Source organism: Halichoerus grypus, chromosome 1, assembly GCF_964656455.1.
Source record: "Halichoerus grypus chromosome 1, mHalGry1.hap1.1, whole genome shotgun sequence".
Classification (NCBI taxonomy): domain Eukaryota; kingdom Metazoa; phylum Chordata; class Mammalia; order Carnivora; family Phocidae; genus Halichoerus; species Halichoerus grypus.
In genome coordinates, this window is record NC_135712.1 from 215,047,972 (window position 1) to 215,069,075 (window position 21,104).

Sequence of the window (21,104 nt, forward strand, 5' to 3'; positions counted from 1 at the left end):
CAGCGCCGCGCGCCGGCGATCCACAGGATGAGTGACTCGGGGGCGCGCAAGCGCAGTGGCTGCGGTAGCGCTTCCGGGACGGCGCTGTGGGACTTTTTTGGCGCGAGTGGGGACGGCGGCCGGGAGGGCGCGGTCCGCGCTCCGCGTTTTGGGTCCTGGCAGCGCCATGCGCTACAACGAGAAGGAGCTGCAGGCGCTGTCTCGGCAGCCGGCCGAGCTGGCGGCCGAGCTGGGCATGCGGGGCCCCAAGAAGGGGAGCGGTGAGCGGGCTGGGGCGCCGGGGCGGGCGGGCCGGACGGGCGGGGGTGGGCGGCCGCCGAGCCCGCATGAGCCCGCCCTGTGCCCGCAGTGCTGAAGCGGCGGCTGGTAAAGTTGGTGGTCAACTTCCTCTTCTACTTCCGGACGGACGAGGCCGAGGTAGGCCGACGGGCCGGGGTCGGGGGCCGGGGCCCGGCGGGGGGCAGGGCCGGGTCGGGGGCCGGGCGGGTGTCCGGAGCCCGGAGGGGGCGGGGCCGGGCTGGGGGCGGGGGCCCGGCCGGGGGCGGGGGCGGGCTGGGGGCGCGGGGCCGAGGCGGGGGCCGGGGTCCCGCGGAGGCCCGCCCTCAGCGGCCCCGTCGCCTCTCTGCCCGCAGCCCGTCGGAGCCTTGCTGCTGGAGCGCTGCAGAGTCACCCAGGAGGAGCCCAGCGGCTTCTCCATCAGTGAGTGCCCGCCCCGGGCCTGCCCCTCCCGGGCCCCGCCGCCGCGTCTGTCTGCGCGGAGGCAAAGTCCACTGCCCCGGGCGGCCGGAGGGCGGGCCGGGCTCTTCCCCCGGGGCGTAAGCGCTGCTAGCTGCAGCCGCAGGTGCCCTAGGACTTTGTCTTGTTGGGGAGCACTGCACTGTTCGGGTGCCCGGCCGGGTTCTGGCGCTGGGGAGGATCCTCCGGGTCGTCCTGAGAGCGTCGAGTCAGCGGAGGAAGGCGGAGTTTGTGCTGGTTTTCTGGTGTGGCGCTCAAACGAGAGAAATGTGTGCTCCCCGAGTCCAGGAGGGCAGAAGTCCGACAACAGGGTGTCTGCAGGGGTGGTTCCTTGCCAGGGAAACTTTCCCAGGCGATCCTGGCTCCCGGGGGTCGCCAGCAGCCCGAGGTGCCCCTTGCCTTTGTAGAATCAATCCCGCAGTCTCCATGTGAGTGTGGGTCATCCTCTGCGTGTTTGTGTTCAAATTTCCCCTTTTTACAAGGACACTGATGGGATTAGGTTTGGTACCCAACTCTTTTCAGGTTGATCTGTTAAGTAATTGCACTTGTAACCGTCCTGACTCCAAATAGGGTCGTATTATTAGGTTCTAGGGATTAGGACTTGAACATTCTGTTCTGAGGACACAATTCAGTCCACAGCACAACTGGTGGGAAGCGATGAGTCTGGGCTGGGACTGGAGGAGGGGACACTTTAGGACGGAGGCAAGAGGAAGCTGAGGCCTGTGGCGGGCTGGGGGGGGGGGAGGGCAGTGAGCGGGAACAGACAGGGGCTGCTTCCATTGCAGGCTTCATGGAGGACCCAGAGAGGAAGTACCACTTCGAGTGCTGCAGTGAGGAGCAGTGTCAGGAGTGGATGGGGGCTCTGCGGCGAGCCAGGTGGGGTGTGGGCCTGCCTGGGGGGGGGTCTGGGGTGGGGGCACAGCAGGGCTCTGTGAGCATACGCCAATTTCTCCCCCAGCTACGAGTTCATGCGGAGAAGCCTCATATTCTACAGGAATGAGATCCAGAAGATGACTGGCAAGGTACACAGAGGGTCCAGGGGAGCCGGGGGTGGGGCAGGGGCGTGGGCCCCTGGGGCCTGGGCTCATGCTGCCCGTTCACCCACACAGGACCCCCTGGAGCAGTTCGGCATATCTGAGGAGGCCAGGTTCCAGCTGGGTGGCTTGAAGGCCTGAGTCTGGAACAACCCCCCCCCCCCCCGCCCCATCCTCTTCAGGCCCTGGGTTTCCTGGTCAAGCCTGGATTTGCTGCAGCAGATGTTTGGCTTAAAGACTTCAAAAACCCAAGATCAGTGGGGGTGGGCAGGGGCAGTTTGGAGAAACAACCCACTGACCCCCCCCCCCCCCGGCCCCTGGACTGGTCTGCACCTATTGGTGCCCCGTGCTGCTACCGGGGGACAAACGTCCACTCCTAGAAGTTGTGTCCAGCCCCTCGGGCACATCCGTCTGGGGTCTGGAGGCTCCTGAGGCTGGTGTAGCTCTCCTGGCCTCTGCAGGCTGAATGTACAAAGCTAGACGATGCTGTGAAGGGCGTGGGGGCCACGCCTGCTGGAGCCACTGTGAATTCTACTCCTGCTGATGGGGCAGGCCCTGGCCGGACGCCTCTGGGTGGAGCTGGAAGTCTTCACTCTCAGGCCAGCGTGCTTGTTGTATTCAAATAAAGGGACCTCTTTTCCACGTGGGATGGTGCTGCCGTGAGTGCAGGAAGGGGCTGCTGGCCCCAGGTGGTTGGAGCTGGCTCCCGAGGCAGGGCAGTGAGGCCTCTGTGGGACGGCAGTCCTCCCCAGCTTGGAGGTTTAAGTGCCCAGGAGCAAGGGCCAGGTTGCCCCAGTAGGGGGACAGAGACCTAGAACCAGACCAGGGAGAGGCAGGGAGGCTGGGACTTTGCTTGGCCCATGGGGCCGGTAGTGCTAACAGGCCCCAAGGGACAACGGAAGGGTGGTGTGATTGAACCTGAAGGTGACCTGTGATCCCAGTTCCTAGGCCTTCCCTTGAGGACAGGCAGGACCTCGGAAAGGGTTTTTGCCAGTGTTACAATCCTAAGTCAATCCCTTTTAATAAAAAAGGGAGGCATCCTGGGTGGGCCTGGCCTAATCAGCTGTAAGCACGGGAGGGACTGGGCCTCCCTGAGGAGGGTGCTTGCTGTCGGCCGTGGTCACGGGGCTGCCTTAAGGAGCCCACCAGGCTTCTGCCGGGAGCCCCGTCCTCCCCACTTGGGGAATGGTGAGTGTGACCCCTGGCCCTCACACCTCTCCCTTGCGTCATCGTCAGAAAGAAATGCTGCCGCCAGATGAGGTTCAAGTGAAAAGTATTTTATTACAGCGCCTAGAGGTGGAAATGCAGAGTGCACTGGGGTTCTCTTAGGAGAAGAGGGTCAAGCCAGCAGCCCAGGAGGGACAGGCCATGCCAGCACCCCCAACTGAAACACAGTCTACCAGAAACACAAAGCAAAGCCCCGTCTGAGTTACAAACCAAGGTCGAGAGACGTGGGAAACAAACCAGTGTGGCTGGACCGTGGGAATGAGGGCGGGCGGGGCGGGTAAAGAGGGGCACATGAGCCTTGGGTAAATCACAGTCCGTAGCTGCAAGAGACGGCGAGCTGCCCGGGAGGGCCGTGTTCACGGTTAGGTTTTCCTGAGCAGAGCCCCCTGCGGCCCACCAGACTTCCCTGAAGTTGCCTGCGGTCGGCGGTAGCCCCGGGGCTCTGTGCACGGGCTTGCTGCCTCCCCTCCTGCTCGGGACAGCCCAGCCACCGCGGGGTGATCCCAAACACGCCCGCGCTCGTGTGGCACGTCCGCGGGGAGCCCCACGTCAGTGACCGTGCGGGCCCCCTGAAGTGATGCAGTATGTGCGAGCAGGGTCGCTCTGTTCTACGCTGGGGACTCAGGCATGACCTCTCCGCTGTCCACCCACCCTGTAGCTTTTTAGGGAGCCCTGTGCCCCTGACACGGGTGTGTGTGTGTGTGGCCAAGCAAACACTGCCCTGTCCTGGGGGCCAGGGCTTGGGGTTCACGGGGGTGAGGCGCAGCACCTTCATGTACCGGGGGCGCCAACCCAGAGGGAGGGAGCCAGGGCAGCCAGTTACAGAAGGATGGGCCAATTTCAAGAACCCATCGCGAGCACCATCTTCTGCCTCAACTATTGCTCTGGGCCAGGGGAGTCACCCCCAGGGCAAGCAGGAAAGCAGGGCTCTGGCAGGCCCCTGCCTGTGGAAACCAGGGGTCCAGCCGACTTCCAGAACAGCCAACGGCCACACCCGGCCTGCACAGATCGGTCGGCCTCCAGGCGGCGGCTGCAGGCAGAAACGGTCCTGCGGTGGCCGTCTTTGGCCTGCACGCCTCAGGCCTCTGCCTGCCCACCAAAAGAGTGGGGGCCAGGCCGAGCCTCCCGGGCAGGCAGGAGCTCAGGGCCTCTACTTGAGCAATGGGCTAAACACAGCCCACCTTTGGAAAGAGGCAAGTTCCCTGTGTTCCTTGGGGGATGCAAGCACCTGAGGACAGGGCTCTGACCTCACCGACTCAGCCCTTCCTAGAGCACCCATCTCGGGGTCCAGATCCCTCTGCCAGGACCTGGGCTGATGTTGGCCCTTTCGGGGGGCTGGGGGCTTCTGGACGCACCCTCTGAAAACCGCGTACATACACAACACTGGCCGACTGCTACCCTGGAGGGGCTGGAGAGCCCTACTGGCAACCTCTAGACGCCTCTGAACAGCTCTCCCAGCTTTGCCCTGCCCCCGCCCCCCCCCCCCCAGTGCGTTCACTGCCAAGCACCATCAGAGCTGCTCCGGGGTGGGGGCGGCATGGCCGCAGCAACCGCACGGACTGGCCAGAGGGGCTTGGGCGGGGCGCGGGGCCTGTCCACTCCACCCCGGGAGCCGCGGTCACGCAGTCCGGGGCCGAGGGCCGGCCCTGGGCCCACGCCACTGTGTGCACTTGAATAAATAGAAAGGTTCTCCCCTCACTTTTTTCTTTAGTTTACTATGCATTATACAATCTAAAAATAAATGAAGTCAAGTCTATGAAATTTATAAATTTTCATCGCATCTCTATAAAATACTGTCACTCCTCAGCGTGACTCTCCTCTGTACAGACACACCAAGCACCCGTGACTAACCTGCCCCACGTCACCGGCCCACGTGCCGCGAGCTTACTACGCGCTTTGGTGGACCGCGGCGGGAGCCCCGGACGAGCAGGGACGTACGACAGTAAATGCACTTGCACCAGCCCGCCACGCCGTCGGGAATCGGGTACCAGACCTTCCTCAAGCACCACTCAGAACGGGTCCGCGCAGGATCGGGGAGGGTCTGACCGCCCCACGCCCGCCGACCGTTCCTATGCCAAAGGCGCTGATCCCAGGCCAAGGGGCCAACAGTCCGGTAGGAGCCGTTCACAGTGATGGGGCGGGGGCGGGCGCCCCCTCGGGGAGAGGGCCTCTTCCGAGGAATGTCACGACAGCGCGAGCCACCCTCCACCTGGAGACAGCCATGCCTTTGGTATAGGAAGAGCGGCGAGAATAAATAGGGCAGGCGCCTCACGGCCTGGTTTTGGCGTTGGTCAACCTCCAGTCAGCACCAAGAGGACGAGGCAGCGGCGGGGCCTGCGTCGAGATAGCACCGGGACCGGCGGTCAGCGCGTCCGCGGGCAGGCCAGTCCTTCGGGTGGACGTCTGTATATAGATCCTCTCATATATAGTATTTACACTTCTCAATAGGTTGCCTTTACGACTTCGGTGGAGTAAAATAAGTCAGAATTGTTTATACTTTTTAAAAAACGATAAATACTTTATCTAAAACTATCGACAGTACGAGCTGGAGCCAGGCCCCAGCGCCTCCTGCAGGTCTGCCCAGCGCGGATTCACAGTAGAGCCTCGTCCCCCGTCCTCAGTCCGTCCTCGCCGTCCCGTGGCCGGCCGCCGGCCCAGCCCGTCCTTGCATAGGTCTCACGGTTGAGGTAGAAATCCTAATTACCTGCGGAGACGCGCGCGGGAGAAAAGGCAGCAGAGATTCAGCGTCTCTCTCGGGGGGGCCCAAACATTCCCCCAGGCCAGGGAACCAAAGCCTCCTACAGACGGACGGACGGTCGGACAGACAGAACAGGGCTGCTGCAGGTCCCGCCTCTCCTGGCAGGGACCCCCGGCGCTGGGCCCCTGGTCCGCTCGGAGGCAGCAGGTCCCCGTCCTCCCCTCCCCCCGGCCGCATGCCAGGCGCTGCTCGCAGGCCAGCCCAGGGAGACCGCCCGTGACGGCCACGGGGCAGAGGAACAGGAGGCGCTGGTCCCCTGTGGGCCAGGACCAGGAGCCTGATGCCCAGATGCTTCCGCACGCACACCTCGGACCTCTTCAAAGCTGGTCCCGGCCGCACAACGCCTTCTCTGATGGCGTGAGGCCCCCGCGCACACGCACGCAACCTGCTCTACCTTCTGGGCTTTTCCAGCAGGACCGTGGCACAGCCCGTCCCCAGACCTGCACCCTGACTGGGAGGCCGTCAGACTGCGGCGGCCCCATGCCTGTGTCCACTTAAGCACGCGGCAGACAGTGGAGGATGGGCCGGCCCCAGCGCCCTGTTAGCAGCCGGCTTCCTTTCCTCGAGCCCTCGCCCCCGGGGACGCCAAGCTGCACCAGCAGTGGCCGGGCCGGCTGCACCAGGGCCCAGCTCCCTAACGCCGACACGCAGCCCGCGGGGGCCTCACGACGACCTTCCTCACCCGCTTCCGAAGACGGGCCCTTCCTACACTGCCCTGCACGGCTCCACGCTGACCGCCCGAGGCACGGGCCGCGTTCCCGGGAGCGGCAGGAGCTGTGCTGTGGGCACCACGGCAAAGCACGCCCCCCCCCCCCCCCCCCCGGCCAGGCAGCCGTTCCTCTGTGGCCGGCGCCACGCTGCCCCGGGCCTGCAGGCAGGGGCCTCTAGCTCAGGAGCACCAAGTTTGGACGACCCTCTACGCGTTGCCTTTTCTTAAAGCCCTAAGGGTGCGTTCAGGGAGACAGACTGTGGGAGGCCCTAGAGCAAACAGATGGCAAGGCTGAGCCCTGAGCTGCCCCGGGAGCCCCGGTCCCTGGCCGCTTGCAGACACACAGCCTGAGGGTGACAACGGTGGGCTCCATCCAGCTAGACGGGCCGGGCCGGACTGCCGGCCTCAGCCACCTCCTCCCGGCCACCTCCGCTGGGCAGGGGCCCATGGGGGCTTGCCGTAAAGGGCTGGGCCGGGCAGCGAGAGCGGGCCACCCCCTGGAGCTCCGCGGTGGCTGCTCAGCCGCCCCGGAGGCCAGAACACACGGCCAGCCCTGCCTGGCCGCCCGGTTTCCCTCGCCTCGCTGTGCTCTATCTTCCCTTGCACCTCTCAGGACCAACCGTCTCCACCCGAGGCAGAATAGCCTGGGTCCCCTGGGCCCCTCCTCGGAGCCCTGCGGGCCCGTCCACTCTCTGTGGAAGGAAGGACAGATAGTTCAGGGTCTCGTATGGGCCCCCTGGTTGGGCTCTAGCCTTACCTTACAGAATACGAACTGCTAGCTAAGCAAGGTCTTTATCTTGGCTTAACCCCCGCAAGGCGCGCGGCATACGGAGGCGGCATGCCAAGGGAAACCCACACGGCAGACGGCCCCGTGGAGCTGGCCTGCGGGATCATGGGCGTGGCCTGGGCCAGGGCCAGCCCGGGCAGGGGCTGGTGGTGCACCGTGAAGGAGGGGCGGGGGGCCTTGTGCGGGAGGGAGGCGAGCTTGATGGACAGAGAGGCGTTAGCAGGCTGCAGAGAGGCGGCAGAGGAGGTGGGTAAGAAAGCCTGGTTAGCCGGGAGGGACGCGAGGTTCTGCAGAAGCACGGGCTCAGAGTTAGCCGGGAGCAGCGCGGGGGCAGGAGGCAAGGCGGCGTTAGGGGGAGGGGGTGCGGAGAGGGGGGGCTGCCCCGGTGGGGGCGGGGGCGGGGCCTGAAAGGAAGACGCGGGGGCGCCGGCCACCGCCTGCAGCGGGGTTAAGCTCAGCGTGGCGCTGCGACACGCAGCCCCGCTGCCGAAACTGGCTCCAAACGGATGAGCGGAGGCGGAAGGCACCGCGTGGTTAAAGACACCTGCAAACAGGAGAGAAAAACTCAGCTTCAACAGGTGGGCACTCTCCAGTCAAGCGCAGAGAGACACAACAACAGGGAAGCAGACAGCGGCCACAGGTCCGCGTGCGGCGCAGGGGCGGGGGCGAAGCAGCAAGCAGCAGGGCATGGGCGGCCAGGTGCGACTTACCTGCAGGGCAGCGCCGGGCCGCACCCCCCTGCGGGCACGCCCACCCGGGCTCCCAGCCACGAGACAGGGCCTCGCCTGCCTGTGTCCAGCAAGGAGCTGGCTGCAGACTCCTGGGACCCCAAGGCGGGCCCGGCCCAGCCCGGCCACGTGGCTCCTCTCCACCCCTACACGGTGCCACCACACAGCAGGCGCTGTGGCCCTCGCTCTTGCCCAGCACCAGCCCCCGAGGCTGCCCAGAACCCATGGGCTGTGTCGGGTCGGACAGAGGACCTCCACGGGGAGGAGACAGAGCCCTAGTCATGGCGCCAGCCCTCCTGAAGGTACAAGGGACGCCGTCACAACCAGAGGGCCTGACGCAGGCCGACTCACGCGTGAGCGCTCTGCCCACACCACGGGCACATCTGCATCTCACGGAAAGGAACGAGGTGGCAGGTGCAAAGTGGACCCCAAGGGACAGGTGGGCACAGCCTCTCGCCCCTTAGGGGGCCCTGCAAGGGAACCTGTAAAGCAGTCGTCGTTAGCCCAGCGGTCCGGGAGGGCGACGGCGTGCGGCCCGCAGGACCCGACACTCAGGCGGGAGAGACGCGCATCTGCCTACCTCCAACTGCGCCGCCTGCCACCCCGGAGGAAAAGCTGCCCATGGCGTGCGAGTTGGTCAGTCTGGTTGCAGCGGACGAGACGTGCACCAGGCCGGCGGCGGCCGGCACGGAGCTGAACAAGGACTGGAGCACGGACGAGCCCAGGTTGGCCTGCAGGGACATGGGACCCAGGGCGAACTGCGGGCCGGGGGCAAAGGTGCCCAGGAAGGGGCGGTGTGTCTGGGCGGAGGGGGCCGCGCTGACTGCCGAGGACGCCGCCGTGGCGAGGCCCGGGCCGCTGAGGAGGCCCCCGGGAGGCACAGTGGCGGCAGAAATGAAGAGGTTGTGGCCATTCTTCAAGTCGGGCTCGCGGTCCCGGCCCTTGCCCGGCTTGCTGTGCACCAGCGAGGGCTTGTCCGGGGGCCCGCACGCCGGCAGGCCCAGCTCGCCGGCCTCCCTGCCCTTGGGGCCACCCAGTCCTTCCAGCTGCCTCTTGTTCACAAAGGCGCCGGGCTCTGCGGCACTGCCCTCCTTGCCCCGCGGGGCAGGGAAGCTCAGGGGGGCGCCCAGGCTGGCTGCCTCGGGGACCTTGTGGGAGAGAGAAGCACCATCGCTGAAGCTGTGTAAACTGAGGTCGGCGGCCAGGCCCCCGCTGAAGGTGAAGCCATTGGGAGGGTTGCTGCTGGGGCTCAGCCCACCGGCCCCCGACAGGGCACCGGAAAAGCTTTTCCTGGGGTGGGCAGCCAGCTTGGCATCAGCCAAGCCGGGCTCGTCTAGGGGGGGCCGGAAAGCGAACAGGGAGTTCTGGCTCAGGGCGGAGCCGGCCTGCAGCGGGCTGTCGGCACACTTGGCCAGGCCGAGGTCGGAAATGGGCGAGAAGGTGGATTTCCACTTGCTGCTGTTGGCGGGCTCGCTGGCAGGGGTCGGCTTCCTCCCGGCCAGGCCACCACCTGATGAGGAGAAGCAGAGCCGGTGAGGCCCGGGGGCTCAGAGTCACCCCGTTCCGCCCAAGGGAAGCGTGCTACGGTAGAGCGAGGGTGGGACGGGACGGGAGCTGGAGAATGGAGCGTCTGCGGGGGGTGGGGGGTGGGTCAGGCACGCAGAGTGTGTCAGATGCTGGCCCGGTTCGACCAGGAGGGGACGGGACTGCCGCCCGACGGTACCGAGACCGGCCGTCATGGGGACACGGGTGGCATTCAACATCACCCAGAGACAATTCTAGAAGCCTGGCACGGCTGGTCCTGAGTGTCAAGGCCACACCCTGGGGCCTGGGAGTTACAGGGCAGGGTGCACAGCTACTCACCGCTTTCCAAGGTTTTTGGAGGAGATTTGCTTTCTAAGGAGATTGTTGCAATTTTTCTCTCGATTCTATCAAGAAAAAAATACATGACAGATGTTTGAAATCCATGTGCACGTGGACTGCCCGGGGAGGCGGGGAAGCAGGCCGACACACAGCTGCCCGCCTGCAGACCTCTCTGGAGCCCGGCCCAGCGGCAGGGGACAGGGCCGAGGGCTCGGGAAAGGGGGGTCACGTCCCAACACAGAGACGCCCCGAGGCCCAGACGGGGCCGCCTGTTCCACCTCGCCTCCCAGGCTCTTCGTCAAACCCCAGACACCTGCAGTAGCTACAGGCACCGTGTCGGCGACGGCGGGTGACCTACGTGACCCGCAGCGCGCGGCACACGGCGGCGAGTCGGTACCCGCGGCACTGCCAGGCCGCAGACCACACCCCCCCCACTGTCCGCACTTCCACGGCACGGCCTGGAGAACACCGCGACCTCCAGGAGCGTAAGGAAACCGCCCAAGAGAACTTGGAAACTGCGAAGTTGGACGTTCCCAACACAAAAGAAAAGCACTCAAGCGCAGAACTTTCAAAAACGTAATTTACGTAAGCAGAAGAGGAACAGGATGAACAAACCTAGACGAGACACCAAAAGCGCAGGCAACGAAAGAGAACAAAAACAGAACTGGACCCAAATTTAACACTTTTGTCTTTCAAAGACACCTGCAAGAACATGAAAAGAAAAATCAGAGGATGGAAGAGAATGTTCACAGGTCAGATATCAGATAAAGGACCCCTGCCTAGAACCTACGAAGGACTCTTAGAGCTCGACAACAACAAAGGACCCGAGCACACATCTCTCCCCAGACACTCCAACAGCCGTCAGCGCACGAGAAGACGCTCCACACCACTGGTCAGAGCGGCGGAGCCCACAGCTACAGCGAGACCCCACCTCACGCCCACGGGAACGGCTATCACGATAAAAAACAAAACCAGACCATAGCAGGTGCCTGCAAGAATGGGGAAAACCTGGCTCCCTCACGCCGACGGGGGGCGGGGGGACATGCGAGGTGGGGGGCACAAGGTGGGAGGGTCGAGGTGTGGGGGCACGAGGTGGGGGGACACGAGAGGTGGAGGTGCGCGAGGTGGGGGGAGTGAGGTGGGGGGGCGCCAGGCGGGGGGACACGCGAGGTGGGGGCACGTGAGGTGGGGCACGCGAGGTGGGGGGGTCAAGGTGGGGGCACGAGGGGGGGACACACGAGGTGGAGGTGCGCAAGGTGGGGGGGAGCGAGGTGGGGGGTGTGAGGTGGGGGGACACACGAGGTGGAGGTGCGCAAGGTGGGGGGAGCGAGGTGGGGGGTGTGAGGTGGGGGGGCACTCAAGGTGGGGGGAGCGAGGCGGGGGCACGAGGTGGTGGGGGCACACGAGGTGGAGGTGAGCAAGGTGGGGGGAGCGAGGCGGGGGCACGAGGTGGGGGGACACACAAGGTGGAGGTGAGCAAGGTGGGGGGAGCGAGGCGGGGGCACGAGGTGGTGGGGGCGCTGTGGAAGACCATCCGGGGATTCCTCAAAACACTAAACACAGAGTTACCGTCTGACCCACCAGTTCCACTCCTGGGTAGATTGAAAATATTTTTCTTTTTTTAAAGATTTATTCATTTATTTGAGAGACAGCGAGCAAGAGAGAGAGAGCGCGTGCACAGGCGCGTGCACGTGGCCGCATGAGCAGGGGGAGGGACAGACGGCGGAGAGAGAGAATCCTCCAGCAGACTCCATGCTGGGCGTGGAGCCCGATGCGGGACTCCACCTTACGACCCTGAAATCACGACCTGAGCCGAAATGGAGTCGGACACTTAACCGACTGAGCCCCCCAGGCGCCACAGTTGAAAACATCTTCAAGCAAAAGGAGGTATATGAAAGTTCACAGCAGCATTATCCCCATTAGCTCAACACCAGACACACCAAGTGTCCATCAGCATGTAATGAATGAACATAATGTGTGCGGTCCGTCCCCACGCGGGAACACGCTCCAGCCTCAGGAAGGAAGGGACCCTGACACCTGCCATGACGCGGAGGGACCCCGAGGACACTGGGCTCAGCGAGAGGAGCCAGACCCAAAGGACACATCCCACAGGACCCCAGTCCCAGGAGGTCCCCAGAGGAGTCCCGTCCACAGAGACAGAGAGGAGAGGGTGGGAGCCGGGGCTGCGGAGTCTGTGTTAAGGGATACAGGCTTTTTTCTGGGGTGATAAAATTGACACTGGTGATGTTTGCACAACTCTATAAATATACCAAAACCCACTAGATTGCACTCTCCAGACAGGCGATGCGCTACATGAATTAGATCTAATAAAGCTGTTACGTATCAGGAAAGAATACTGCTCGTGACCAAACACGCCAGATGTGCAGTGTCGACAAGAACTGGGAACTCTGCTCTCTCGGGCCCTTGCCTGCTGTGGCCGCCTGCGTGCCCTTCGTCTGCTCTAACCAGGTGACATATGCACCAGGAGCGAGACCAGACACAGCAACGCCACGTCCCGGGGGCTCTAGGCCCAGAGGGCTGGCCCTGCCCTGGATGTGACGTCTCGAGGGGAAAGACCGCCCAGGCCCTTCCCGAGGAGCTTCTCACCAAGTCAAGGTTAACAGTCTTGGGAAACTGCCCACTCGAGCACGGCCGCTCTGTGGGACTGCGGACAGCAGCTGAGGGGGCCCAAGGGGGAAGCGGCCACGCTCAGGGCCCCTGCACCCATCAACTAAGAGTAGCTGGACACTGCCTCTCCTTCGCCCAGGCCCTGCCCTGGGAGGGCGACCTCATCACAAGCACCTCTCCTCCCAGAAGCCCCGTCCGTGGATGCCCCTGGCCCACCCCGCCTGGCCCCACTCGCCTGGCGCTGCCTGGCTCGTCCTCGGAGCCCTGCTCCTCGTCTGAGGTCAGTGGGGAGTAGTGGGCCCCGTTGGTCTGGCTCAACGGCTTCTCCTTCTTGAGAACGGGCGGCTGGTCGTTGTCCTGGTAAGGGACAGGGGAGCTCTTCAGGCTCTCGGGGGACGAGATGGCCGTGATTTCCAAAGGCTGGTTAATGTTGCTGACCTGAGGGACCAGCACAGACACAGCACAAGCCTGTCAACAGGCTCCCCGAGCACCGACACCCCAGGGCTTCGCTTGGGTCCCTCCCACCCAGACCCACACTGGATCTCAGACCGCTGGGGAACGGCAAAGCCGGCCCGCTGCCCTCAGAGGGAGGTGGCCCGTGGCGCCGCCTCCTGCCTGTGCTCCTGGCGCCCTGCCATCTTGGCCAGGCTGGGAACGCGAGATGCCATGTGCAGGCACCTGCGTGGGCCAGGGGAGCCAGCATGCCCTCCCCACTGCGGCCCTGCTCCCCAGCCGGCCCTGGCCTTACCATAGAGTTGAGGTTCAGCGGGGATCCTGAAGACTGCGTGAAAAGGCCGGCAACGGACGGCAGGGCCCGACGCTTGGGCGACACGGCGGAGCTCAAGCTGGGGGTCCCAGCCGCCGCCCGCTTCCTCCTGCCCCGCTTGCGGCTGTCCGGCCCATGGCCCTGGCCACTGTCCCCGCGGGCGCCCGTGGGCAGAGGGCTGGGTTTGCCGGGAGGCGACTGTTTGGCACTGCCACCAGCCGAGATGGTAAAGACGATCCTCCTCTTGGCTTCGCCCTCGGGATCTGAAAAGCCGGCCTCGGAAGGAAGGTCCCCTTTGTTGGCCTCGGGGAGCGGGCCCTGGGCGGCACTGCTGAGCCGGGGGCTGGCGCAGAGCGGATGAGCAGGCGAGGCTGCGCCGGAGCCGCGGGACTGCGGCAGCAGGGGCGGGTGCTGCGGGGTGGAGCAGGGCCCCATGCTGGCGAACAGGCTCCCTGAGCCCGAGACCTCATCGAAGGCGCCGGGCTCGGCTCCAGGAGCGAGGGGGGCCGGGCTGCCTGCCAGGGCCCCGCTAACAGCCACTGAGCCCGCGTAGAAGCCTGCCAGGAAGGACGGGGTTTCTCAGGGAAGGACGCCACTGCCTGGGGCGCAGATGGTGAGGAAGCTCCACACCCGGGAACCCGCCCTCCATGTGCTTCCGTCGAGTACCGGGCACAGGCACCAGCGACCGGGCACGGCTATGCCAGCCCCGGGGGCTCCCGGGCGGCCAGGCAGACACGTGGCTCCGTCCCGCTTCTGGGTGTAAGATGACGGCTGGCGCTAGAACCCGACAACCCCAGGTGGACCTGGCCAAGCCCCTCCCCCTACGGAGGCTCACTACGGTCTGTGGCCTCCTCACACGCCTGCCATCAAGCCCTCCCCGCCCCAGAGGAAATGGTGTGCCAGACACCAGACGCAGGACCTGCCCTCCCTGGGTCAACACGGGGGTCGGCACACTAACGACTAGCCCCCGGGCCTGGCAGTCTAGCCAACGGCTGGTGTAAGGACTTTCACCAGCACACGCCGCCCGCCCACACACCGTCACCGGCACCCCCACGCCACGGGGCTGAACAGCTGGGACAGAGACCCGATGCCAGCGAGGAGCCGTGTGCCGCCTGGCCCTGTACGGAAAGTCTGCGGGGGCCTCTGCCAGCAACCATCAGAAGTCTCTGACGGAGAGTCAGAACCCAGCTAGAAACTGGGCAGCTCCACAAGGACGCCACCAACTGGGTGGGGCACAGTGCCCGGGCTGAACGTCGGGAGGAAACGGCCAAAGGCTCCTGAGACGTGCCAAGGCCCCTAGAGCCCCTAACCCCCAGGGCTTGTTGTGCTGCAGGCCGATGGCCCGGATGCAGCTCAGACCCTGCGGCCGGGAGGAGGGGAGCCAGCTCAGAGCCTGGCCTGGCAGACCTGGGGTCTCTTCCTCCTTCCAGCAGCAGTAGCAGAGGCTGGGGAGGGCTGGGCCCTGGGGGAAGGGTCAGGGGCAGGGACCCAGGAGGAAGAGGAGCACTCTGACCTGCAGGAGCAGGGGTGAGGCCTTTGCTGGCAGCGCCGTGGGCATTAGCGCCCATCTGCTTTTCAAGTGTGGACGAGGACTCTCGGGTCTGCGGCACAGGGCTGGGGGTGCTCCTCTGTGGAAAAAAGTACACGCTGTCAGCTGAGCCAGGACTGGAGGGAGTCCCGGACATAAGCCACAGGATGTGCAAAGGGCCTGGGGCAGGGAGAACGGCAGGCATGTGAGAGCCGGCGCACAGAAGGGGAAATGACCTGCTCAGGGTCTGAGCACTGTGGGTGGCCCTCAGAAGGTTCTGACAAGGTGAGGGGCAGATGTCTGCCTCGGGTCCCAAAGGACTGTTCTGGCTACAGCAAACGTCAGGCTGGGGACGAAGGGAGCAGGGACGGCTGTAAGGGGCTGCAGCTATGATCCAAACAGTGATTCCACTCCTGCATGGAATGGGGTGAAGATACCCACCCCCACAAAACCTGCTCACGCGCACTCGCAGCAGCGTGATTCCTAACGGCCAAAAGTGGCAACAACAAATGTCCACCCTCGGATGAACAGACAAACACGACGTGGTCTGTCCGCGCACGTGTCACTCAGCCGGGGACGGACCCCGAGCCCACGACGCTCAGGGAGGGAACCAGACACAGGAGGCCCCACGGGGTGTGCGTGCACGCGGGTGAACGTATCTGTGGACTCGCAGATGCGGCTGCACAACTCTGATTGTACTAAACGCCACTACACTAGACCGTGCACTGTAGCCGGGGGACTGGATGTGAATCGTCTCTCAACTAGAGCAAAGCCGAGCCCGCGTCACGCGAGACGCGCCATGTTCACGGGACGAAGGGAGACGGGCTTCGTGCTTCTACCGAATCCGACTTCGACTCCCTCCCCACCCGCACGCACCTCCTTCCACAAAAACAGGCCTGAGATCAAAATGGGAAAACAGTACTGTAACGAACCCTGCACTTCGGGGTTGTGTGTGTCTTGGGGCGCTGCGGTACACCCCACACTTACCAGCATGCAAACTAACAAAAAGGGACTAGGTCCTGCGGGGAAAAAACAAGACGACGCCCCGCTCTGCCTACCCACGCGCTGCAGGCACGCACACTGCTGGAGCCCGAGGGCCTGGGCCAGTCACACCAGGTGGCCGGCACCCTCCCCGGCCGGCGTCCACTCACCACTTTCTCGGCGCGGCTGGGCAGCACCACGCTGGCCAGAGGGATGCTGACGGGCAGCTTGCTCGGCTGCACGGTGCTGAGCGGGATGCTGACGGGCAGGCTGGTGATGGCCTCCCCCGTGCTGGCATAGCTGCGCTCCTTCACGCCCTGCACACACACCAGACCGGCCTCGCTCCTGCTGACCGGCAACGCCAGGCTCCCGGCACCACCCGAAGGCCAGGGGAACCCTCCCAGCACAGGAGGCGGTCCCTCGTCCTGGGACACCCACCCATCTCCGCCACGCTCCGCCTCCTGAAGTTCCAGGACCCCCACGCCCATCACTTGCCCACGGGCTCTCTCCTTCCCGTTCCTACGGCAATGGCCCCTCAGGGGCTCTGCCGCAGCACACACCCCAGGCCTGGCTCAGGACACCCGCTGCGCACCCCCCACAGCCTGGGCCCTGCTCGCACCTTCTCGCCGCCCCTCTCCCCTGTCATCTGTAAGGCCATGGGGGATGAGGGTCGAGGGTCCTGAGGGCTCAGCTTGATGCCGTTTGCAATGCCAGGGCTCTGGTACGGAAGGCCGTTCTCCTTGGCGTGCTCAGCTCTGGAACAAGACACATCCCTGGTTCCTTCTCTGGGGAGCGGCTACAGCCACGGGTCTGCATCTAGAGCTGGTGGCCCAAGCCTAGCAAACATCCCGAATCTCTTCCAAACCACCGAGCGCTCCCTCAGAAGACCCCAAGGTGGCCCGCGGGTGCCAGGGCAGGGCTAGTGAGCTCCAAGTGCAGACTCACCGCGGGTGCAGCTCGCTGGCCGCCGTCTTACCACTGGCCACGTGGTCCTGGCTCAGGTGCCGCCTCAGCACCAGCTTGGCCGGGGAGAGCCGGGTGTAGTCGGGCAAGGCCAGGCCCGACATCTTCTCGAGCCTCGGCCGGCTGCTGTGGCTGGGGGTGCAGGGTACGACTTCCTGGTCCAGGGGGGAGGCCAGGTACTGGGGAGTGTTCTGCTTGGACGAGGGCCGGCTCAGCGCGCCGCACACCTCGTAGCTAGCCGCGTGGCCATTCATGGAGAGTTCTGGGCTTGCGCTGCTCAGGTGGGGCAGGGAGAACTTGGAGCAGTCCAGGTCAAGATGCAGCCGGCTGGGGTCGGCCTCCAGCTCCCGGCCCAGGGCGCCTTTCCCGCGCAGATGCGCCGACAGGGCATCATCCGGTGGCACGCAAGACTTGAGCTGCAGGAGCTCCTGCTGCCGCTGGCTCTTCTCCAGTTCCACGATGCTGATCTGTCAGGCAAGGGGAGGGTCAGGCCTGCTGCTCGGCGCAGAGGCCCGCTCACACCTCTGCCAAGCGCCCGAGGGCAGGCCGGCCCCACCGCACGCAGCAACCCAGCCAAGGGACCGTCCCGGGAAAGCGCGGCGGACGCACACTCGGAGCGGCTACAAGGACAGAGACCAGCTTTGTGTATGACGGGGAAGCCAGAGCACCCAACCGCCCAGCACGGGGCGGGAAGCACTGGCGCCGACGGACGGAATAGCTGGTCTCAAGAGCCGTTCTGCCAATGTGCGCTCGGGGGAAGGGAACGGGGTGCGGGGACCCCGTCTGCGCCGAAGGAGACCACGTATTAACCACCCCGAGAAACCCTGGCACTGGCGCCCAGGGCGCGAGGCACTTTCTCTGGCTTGTCTGCTTTGCTTGTGCTTTGCGGGAACGAACGGGCCTTTATTCCACGGAGGAATCAGCACCCAAACGGCTTCTCACAGACGTGAGCGCAGAAGCGAGGCCTGGCTCTGCTATCGAGGGCAGCAAGCCTCTCCTTTGTGAGAGGCTCACCTGGGCCACGACCCTTCAGAAAGCAGCGTGGCCCCGGATCCCGAGACCGGAAACCACTCACAGACCCACTTTGGGGAGTAGGTCTTTAACAAATATCCTTAATGTGAGTCTTCGGTACAGAACAATTTGTGGTGGTGTCGTTTTGTAACAAGAAAACACCCAAAAAACCCTGAGGGCCTGGTGACCAGGAGGGCTTCACGGTGAAGCCAGGCTGGGGAGACGCCAACAGGAGGCCACAGCCTTGCAAACGGAGCTTCCAGACGCCCACGATGGCCGCACACCCTGCCGTGGTCCTGCCGTCCCCGGAAGGCTACACACCTGGTCAGCCAGCTCCGGGAAGCCTCGAGAGGAGACAGACCTGTCCGTTTCTCCTTCCTCCCAGCCCTGTTTTCCAGCTGACTTTGGCAAAAGGTGCAAGCTCTTACAGTTTCCCGCGCAAGCACCAGGCTCCTCACGGGCAGCTTCACAAATGGCTCGGTAAGGGGCACTGGGGAAATCCTAGGTTTTGAATGGAGCCCGAGACGCTCTGGGAGCAAGTGGGGCCACTCAGATGCTAAGCCCCTCGCTCCCCTTTGAGGGCCAGAGACAGGGATGCCCGGGATATCCAGGCTGTTACTGCAACACCACAACGAACCCCCTGTCCTTGGCAGCAGGACAGCTCCGGGGGGGACGGCTAATGGCGCCGCCACGGAAGCCCGGAGAGCCCCCCACGGCCCCAGCCCCCACCTGCAGCTCCAGGCAGTGCCTCTGCTTCTCGGAGATCTGGGTTCTCAGGGCCTGCTTCTCCTTCAGCAAGTTCTCCAGCGACAGCGTGGACCAGTCCAGCTTCAGCTCCTCACACCGAGCCTTGAGCTGTGGGGACAGGGAGGTCACGGTTGTGAGCCCCAGCCGGGCAGACCCCCGCCCCGGAGCACGCACAGCTGTGGGGAGGGTGGGCTGGGCAGCTGTCCGCTCAGCGGAGGGCAGACCCTGGGCTCTGTGGGGAGACACAGCCGATGTCTGGGCAGGTGCCTCCGAGCGCCTGTCTGCCCGGAAAACGGAAACTGCTGAGAGAAGGCCAGGCTGAGGAGGCAGCCCAGGGAGGAAACCGGGGTTCCCCTGTAAGAACACCCACAGGAAGCAAAGCGAGGGTGCCCGCAGGATGGGACACGGAGGCCCCGTTACAAGTGACGCTCCTGCATGCCCGGCAAGTGTGCCCTGGTCCCCAGGGGGGTGAGGCCCAAGAGATCTGCACCCTGGCCCAAGGGCTGGTTAAGGAGACCGGCACGGGGGCTGTGGGGGTGGCAGAAGGGTATCGAAGCCTGGGCCGCCTGGAAAGCCCCGTTTAGTGAAGGCGTCAGAGCCTTTGGAGGGTCATGGGCCCCGCTGGTTCCAATGTGCTCTGACAGCCCAGGGAAAGAATGCACGGCCACGTCCCGCTGCAGACTAGGGGGTCCCGGGAAGCGCGTGCTCGACAAGGATGCCTGGGCTCTGGCGAGCACCCTCTTGTCCTCTGTCCAGGGCCCACACCAGAACCACAGCCTGCAGGCCCAGCCACCGAGGAGGCCCGCCCTCTCCCAGGGGCCCACCAGCTGCAGGCTCTGGCTTCTCAGCTCCCTGTTGTCTTTCTGCAGCTGCTCCGTCTGTTCCCTCAGCTGCTGGTTGTGAGCCGAAATCTCCTTCTGCGCCTGAATCAGGTCGTTGTAGGTCAGCGCCTTCACGCCCAGCTGGGGACACACGACAGCAGAGGTGGGCTTTCACGCAGGAGCGCGGAATGGCAGGCAAAGGGCAGGGGGAGGCCTCAGCGGGCCCGAGCCGCCAGGGACTGGGGCTGGGGGCCATTTGGGGGCAGTAAGGGGAGGGCTAGGGTGGCGGCCGATGGCAGTCAGAGAGAGGACCTACAGTGACCCAGAGAAGGAACAAGGGGCTGGCCCCCAGGGCACGAACCCAAGCCAGCAGCCCTCCAACTACACACATTCTACATCCCTCTGTCAGAAGACGTGAAACGTCAAAGCACCGGAAAGGAGAAGGTCCTTCCAGCTCTCAGCACGGGGGCCTGCACCCTGCTCCCGCCCCCACCCACCCGATCCCGCACTCGGGGCTGTTTGCCGGGCCGGGGCGCCCAGGGCAGCAGGTGTGTCTCCGGCACCCCTACCTCGTCCCCCCCACCCACCCGAATCCCACACTCGGGGCTGTTTGCTGGGCCGGTGCGCCCAGGGCGGCAGGTGTATCTCCGGCACCCCTACCTCGTCCCCCCCACCCACCCGGATCCCGCACTCGGGGCTGTTTGCCGGGCCGGTGCGCCCAGGGCGGCAGGTGTATCTCCGGCACCCCTACCTCGTCCCCCCCACCCACCCGGATCCCACCCTCAGGGCTGTTTGCCGGGCCGGGGCACCCAGGGCGGCAGGTGTGTCTCCGGCACCCCTACCTCGTCCCCCCCACCCACCCGATCCCGCCCTCGGGGCTGTTTGCCGGGCCGGTGAGCCCAGGGTGGCAGCTGTGTCTCCGGCACCCCTACCTCGTCCCCCCCACCCACCCGGGTCCCGCACTCGGGGCTGTTTGCCGGGCCGGGGCGCCCAGGGCGGCAGGTGTGTCTCCGGCACCCCTACCTCGTCCCCCCCACCCACCCGGATCCCGCACTCGGGGCTGTTTGCTGGGCCGGGGCGCCCAGGGCGGCAGCTGTGTCTCCGGCACCCCTACCTCGTCCAGTTTCTGCTGGAAGAGCCTCCTGATCTCCTCCTTCTGGGCCTGGCAGTGGCCGAACAGCTGCTGCGCAGCACCTAGCAACCGGGCGTTCTTCTCCTGGGGGGACGGCGCGTGGTGACGGCAAGGCCCTGTCCCCACCACGTCCCTCCCCACAAAGGGCCTGAGGGGGCTGCTCAGCTGGACACGCCCTGGCCCAGAAGGCCAACACCCCTCAGCCGTTCTTGCTGGTTAAGAACGTGACCCCGCTGCTTCTCCCTCTCCCACTCCCCCTGCTTGCGTTCCCGCTCTCGCTGTGTCTTTCTCCGTCAGATAAATAAATAAAATCTTTAAAAAAAAAAAAAAAAGAACGTGATCCCCTGGTGAGCAATGAGACCCCGTGGTGAGCAGTGAGACCCCGTGGCCTTTCTGGAACCAGCAGGGACAGTGTGCGGGCCTGAGAAGAGACTGCTGCTTTTCCTAGAGCCAAGGCACCTTTTGGGGGACAAGAGGTGGGGGGCACGGGGCAGGGCTCACCTTCTCCTGGTCCAGCAGCTGCTGCAGGCTGGCCTTGTACTGGGCGGTCTTGGTGTATGCCAAGAACTGCAAGTACTGAATCTTAAAGGATTCTGCAAGAGATCAAATACCCAGTTTAGTGCAGACGTGACCCCACTGAGGCCAGCAGGAAGGAGGAGGGGAGGCCTTCAGAAATGAGTCAGCGG

The 21,104-nt window shown here is 64.8% G+C and overlaps 2 protein-coding genes across 10 annotated transcripts in view; one reads left to right on the top strand and one right to left on the bottom strand.

Annotated features, from left to right (window-relative positions):
• The first annotated feature begins 15 nt into the window (after positions 1-15).
• PLEKHJ1 (pleckstrin homology domain containing J1) lies at positions 16-5,267 on the top strand. 2 transcript variants are annotated; one of them, XM_036069954.2, is made up of 6 exons: positions 16-260; positions 350-417; positions 633-699; positions 1,521-1,611; positions 1,694-1,757; positions 1,845-2,416. In XM_036069954.2, exons 1-6 carry the CDS (start codon positions 167-169, stop codon positions 1,908-1,910), a joined length of 450 nt encoding a protein of 149 aa, XP_035925847.1. In that variant the 5' UTR covers positions 16-166; the 3' UTR covers positions 1,911-2,416. The 2 variants fall into 2 exon arrangements, with proteins under 2 accessions (XP_035925847.1, XP_035925846.1); XM_036069953.2 differs by lacking the exon at positions 1,845-2,416 and adding an exon at positions 4,824-5,267 and having other exon boundaries at positions 126-260.
• DOT1L (DOT1 like histone lysine methyltransferase) overlaps positions 3,031-21,104 on the bottom strand; it is a 66,783-nt gene continuing 48,709 nt past the window's right edge. For 4 of the 8 annotated variants that reach the window (XM_078057867.1, XM_078057890.1, XM_036069937.2 and 1 more), the window contains 14 exons: positions 20,920-21,011; positions 20,401-20,502; positions 19,290-19,427; positions 18,448-18,573; positions 16,690-17,174; positions 16,364-16,499; positions 15,915-16,061; positions 14,749-14,863; positions 13,218-13,792; positions 12,705-12,907; positions 9,842-9,906; positions 8,559-9,488; positions 7,221-7,794; positions 3,031-5,700 (listed from right to left, as the gene is read on the bottom strand). In XM_078057867.1, coding sequence (XP_077913993.1) covers positions 7,256-7,794; positions 8,559-9,488; positions 9,842-9,906; positions 12,705-12,907; positions 13,218-13,792; positions 14,749-14,863; positions 15,915-16,061; positions 16,364-16,499; positions 16,690-17,174; positions 18,448-18,573; positions 19,290-19,427; positions 20,401-20,502; positions 20,920-21,011 — 3,653 coding nt within the window. In that variant the 3' untranslated portion in view covers positions 3,031-5,700; positions 7,221-7,255. The other 4 variants (XM_078057868.1, XM_078057886.1, XM_078057887.1 and 1 more) reach the window with 4 other exon arrangements.

Excerpts from the sequence above, each read along its gene's own strand:
- PLEKHJ1 (XM_036069953.2), top strand. The coding sequence starts at position 167 with ATGCGCTACAACGAGAAGGAGCTGCAGGCGCTGTCTCGGCAGCCGGCC. Across the intron at positions 1,612-1,693 it reads GGGGCTCTGCGGCGAGCCAG|CTACGAGTTCATGCGGAGAA; the intron begins GTGGGGTGTGGG and ends TTTCTCCCCCAG. Across the intron at positions 1,758-4,823 it reads TCCAGAAGATGACTGGCAAG|ACACACCAAGCACCCGTGAC; the intron begins GTACACAGAGGG and ends TCCTCTGTACAG.